The sequence below is a fragment of the Trichogramma pretiosum genome, unplaced genomic scaffold (assembly GCF_000599845.2).
Source record: "Trichogramma pretiosum strain Unisexual culture from Peru unplaced genomic scaffold, Tpre_2.0 scaffold32, whole genome shotgun sequence".
NCBI lineage: Eukaryota > Metazoa > Arthropoda > Insecta > Hymenoptera > Trichogrammatidae > Trichogramma > Trichogramma pretiosum.
The window spans coordinates 1,872,785-1,877,141 of NW_019641641.1; the positions used below are offsets into that span (position 1 = coordinate 1,872,785).

General features: G+C 37.4%; 1 protein-coding gene across 1 annotated transcript; it reads right to left on the reverse strand.

Moving 5' to 3' along the window:
- Positions 1-464: 464 nt before the first annotated feature.
- On the reverse strand, positions 465-2,006 carry LOC106652388 (histidine-rich glycoprotein-like). Its single transcript, XM_014371315.1, has 2 exons — positions 1,979-2,006; positions 465-953 (listed from the first exon to the last, which is right to left on the reverse strand). The coding sequence occupies exons 1-2, from the start codon at positions 1,988-1,990 to the stop codon at positions 465-467; spliced, it is 501 nt and encodes a 166-aa protein (XP_014226801.1). The 5' UTR covers positions 1,991-2,006.
- Positions 2,007-4,357: the final 2,351 nt, after the last annotated feature.

Consider the following 4,357-nt stretch of genomic DNA (forward strand, 5'->3'; position numbering starts at 1 on the left):
CGGAGAAGGCCGTTTCAATCGGATGTGATAATCGTAACCACGAGATTACCAAAGAAATGTCACAGAAAATGAAATAGTTAGTTTACATTACCACACATTATTTATTTACACAAGATCGTGTTGCGCGTAATGTATCATTTTAATGATGTACATCAGCGCCGATCATGATTTTTCAAAAAACTTTTACAAACACAAAAATCCTTAGAGGAGTAAAGTTTTATGTAAGGCTCAAGAGTCTGATCGCGCGTTGCATCAAGCCAAGTTTAACGCGTATACATTGCAAAGGTATATATTAAGACTGTCGCAAATTGAAAATGCAGCACGATGCATTTGATTGTGATTATGACTTTTCGAAATTGCGACAGGTTGGATATGTTGATTTGTCAAGTGCGAATGCATGTGTGATAGAGTTAATGCAATTCTTAGTGAGCAATAGTATAACGAGTCGCTACATATATAATTAATTAATAGAGATGATGGCCTAAGTCGGCGCCGTGGTGCAACGCCGGGCCGTGATGCGCCACTTTCGACAGCTCCTCGGCGTAAGCGTGGAAGTGCGCGGCCTTGGCGTGGGCGACCTCGGCGGTGTCGATCACGCGACCGTCGTGAGCGAGGGGAGCCGGGGGTCCGTGATAGACGTGGTGCTCGGGCTCGTGATGGTAGGCGGCGGCGTGGTGCAGCACCGGCGCCTCGTGATGGTGCTGCTCGTGGTGGTGGTGGATCTCCGGCTCGTGGTGCAGGATCGGGCCGTGGTGCGAGGCCTTGGACAGCTCCTCGCTGAAGGCGTGGAAGTGAGCGGCCTTAGCGTGGGCGACCTCGGGCGTGTCGACAACGCGGCCGTCGTGGCCGAGGGGTGCGGGCGGGCCGTGGTACTGATACTGGTGGTGCACGTCGGGGCCGTGCTCGTAGCCGGGGCGAGCAAGCACGGCTACAGCCAGTGACGAAAATACAATCTGTAACAATTTTCTCCATTAGTTTTGCTTTTATTTCAAAGACCAGAGCCAGTCATATTTAATAAATTAGATAATAATAGCGAGTATGAATTAAAATAAATACTGATTTATGTCGACTTTAATTCTAATTTTCTTGTCATGACTATGCATAATGTAGTCAGTCATCTAATGTACGAATGTACTTATTAAACGTAAAAGTGAGAAATTAAATTACACGCATGCTTACAAATGTCTTATTTAAGTGCAGTATACTTCAGATAGTACAGCTTACTTCTCAGAGTATATAATTTACGCCTATTGCATTAATTTATATTTTTACTTGATATTTGAACGAGAATAAAGTGGAAATGAAAATTGTTGAAAAATAAAATATTTTAATTATTACAATCGTCGAATTATCAAAAATTGCGGAATAATTGAAATTTGTAAAAAAAATAAAAAGTTTTAAAATAAAATATTACGCGGCATCAATTATATTTATAAAATAGTTTTGTGATAACATGTCAATGCACTTGTCATGTAAATTATTATTAATAATAATTCATACTTGATTAATTAATTAATTATTGATAACGTTAATCGTACTTTTAAATTTTAATTGAAAACTATTTTTCGTGGTAAAATAAAAAATTAATAACAATTATTACTATTATTTTTAATAATTATAATGAAATTAATTTTATTGATGAAAATAGCCGTCAAAATATTTCAAGAATCATTTTCTATGATACAATAAATGAAGATGCTAAGATGACACTCGAGCACAAAAATTCACAAATATTTTAATTTTTTTTATATCGTAATACACTGATAAATTAACACCTATAGTTGAGTTTTAAGACAGTAGTTAGAAAAATTTTTGCCAATTATAAGTGACCAACAATATCCAATATGAAAGTGGAAAAAATATCAAAGTCCATTGCTGCAGAGCGCACAAAAATTCATGGAATTTAACACTAGGACTTGATTTATTAGCACCAAAACTTAATAGGGAAAAAAAAGGAATGAAACTGCGATTTACTCACAAGGAACCTCATGTTCTCGCTGGTTACTACTATCTCGTGGCACACGTTCTACGTCCCGAATGCAGTTGGGATCACCTTATATAGCTGAAGAAACAATAAGGCGTATTCTGCGACGGGGGCCCGTAAAAGTTGCACTGTGCAAAGTGTATGCAGGTAGGTTTAACCCCTCCACTTGCTGCTGCTGCTACTGCTGCGTTACCGCGACTTATAATTTTGAGCCAAGGGGAGCGCAAACGCACACGCTGCCAATATTGATATACACTTGCTACGCCTGTCCTTCGTCATCATGCCAATTATTTTCATGCATTTGAACTGCGTTTGGCAACTTCTCCATATATAAAGTTTATGTGCCTTCGATTGTAAAATCTCGTGTAATTGAGGAGGAATATATTTGAAATGCATATGTTAAAAAAAAAAAAAAAAACATTAGCCCTCGAAGATATTACGAATCAAGGAATTAGACGCGAAGCGTGCATTAACTCGAAAATGATGTGGAAATTTCAATTAATTTAATGCTAATTCTCAATAAATCTAAAAGCATAAATTATTTATTTCGGTAAATCTCGAGCGATTGAATGCAAATCTTTTAAACTGCCCATCATACGTATCTTTCGCGCCTCGTATGTGAAAAAATGCATTCCTCTCGTTGCTGATTACTTTCACTCGGTCAACGTGTGAATAGTTCCAATTTCATAATAGCCGATACATTGAAATTAGCCTCGCTCAGATTCGGATGCCCTACGCGAGCAAAAAGTTTTGATATATATACACAATGTTGAGCTGCATTAATTGCGAGCACATGCGCGCGATAAAGGCCCGCGTGGTGTGCGTGTATATATTACGTGCGCCTATGCAATACAAGTTTTTAAAGGCAGCAGCGGCTCGAGCATTGGGGTCTATATGTAACAGTGAGGAAGTAGTGGAATGCCTTGATGTAAGAAAGTACACACGCGCGTTTGGCGAGTGGGTGTGTGCCGCGCACCTTTGTGGCATTATAGGAGCTGTTTCAATTTCATTTCTAGCAGAGTCGTATAGGCTACTTTTCGTTGTCACGCGTTTAATCTATTTTGGAACTGTCCAGGCCAAACGCGAGAAAGTGTACCACGCGCGGCACATTTTATTCGCCTTTTTTTCTCTCTCTCACTCAAGATTATTTTATTCAATTATATTTCCTATTTTTGACTTTTATGAACAATTTAATAATATTTTTGCACAAGAATCTAATTATCGGAAATTGATTTTCAAATGTCTCAGACAGACCGTATGCGTAATCGGTGTATCACCCACGTTCATTTTTAAGATTGACCGTTTAAAATTTTAGATAACGCCGCAGACGTAAGTGGCGTAATTTTTCGTATACTTGTTTTTATTTTGGTTACACACATAACGTTTGATAAAGTGATTGTAGTAAGCCGAGGTAGAAACGATCCCATTTTCTGGACGTTTATTGACCAATCAATTTCAAACTAGTTAATAAAATGGCATGAACTGTCTTTTTTCTAATACTTAATTAACTGCTAGGCCGCATTAAAATGAGATATGATGAATCATTTTAATTGGAGCATTGGGGAATTTTCAAAATTACGGTCAAGCTTCGAAATCAAGAACACGTTTGAAATAACAAAATATACAATTTTTTTAAACCTAAACGTAAATTTTTATGGTTTAATGCCCATACATAATGCATAACTTAGAAATTGGAATGAAAATTTACATAACTATTATGATTGTTATCGTTCGACATATTCCGAATAGGTAATAAATGTACATTACGCAGGTATGCGTTAAACACATTTTCAAAAGTTACCTTGAGACACAAACTAGATTAAAAAGTACAACGATTGCACAGTCAAAATTTTATACACTCTCACCCATTAACTTTCGAGTCCTTTTTGTAAAATTCGAACAAAGGTGAAAAAAACTTTATAAAATATGATTTACTTCCTAACAAGTTACGTATAGCGTGTCCTGCCCACTCAACATTTCGGAATCGAGAGGTTTTACTCAAATTGTGTAAATTAAATTTCAAGCTAATTGTGCCTTCGTTATTTTGCTGCCATTGCATTATCATCAATTATGCTCGCGCACTAGGCTCATGTAATGGCCTGGATGAATTAGCCATACTATATAGGGTACATGCTCTTCCTCTAAGAATTAGCTATCACGCAAGTGCAAGTGTAGGTATCTTTTAAAGGTGGAAATACTGAATTTATAATAAAGAAAGAGTTGGCCGGCATTATATCCTATACGCTCGAACCCACAAACGAAACGGTCTATTACGTGAACGGGTCAGGAGGTTCGAAGCATTGTGTATACACGCACATTTATATATGTATACTCGTTATACAATGCGCATGTAATAGATATTATACCCAAAGA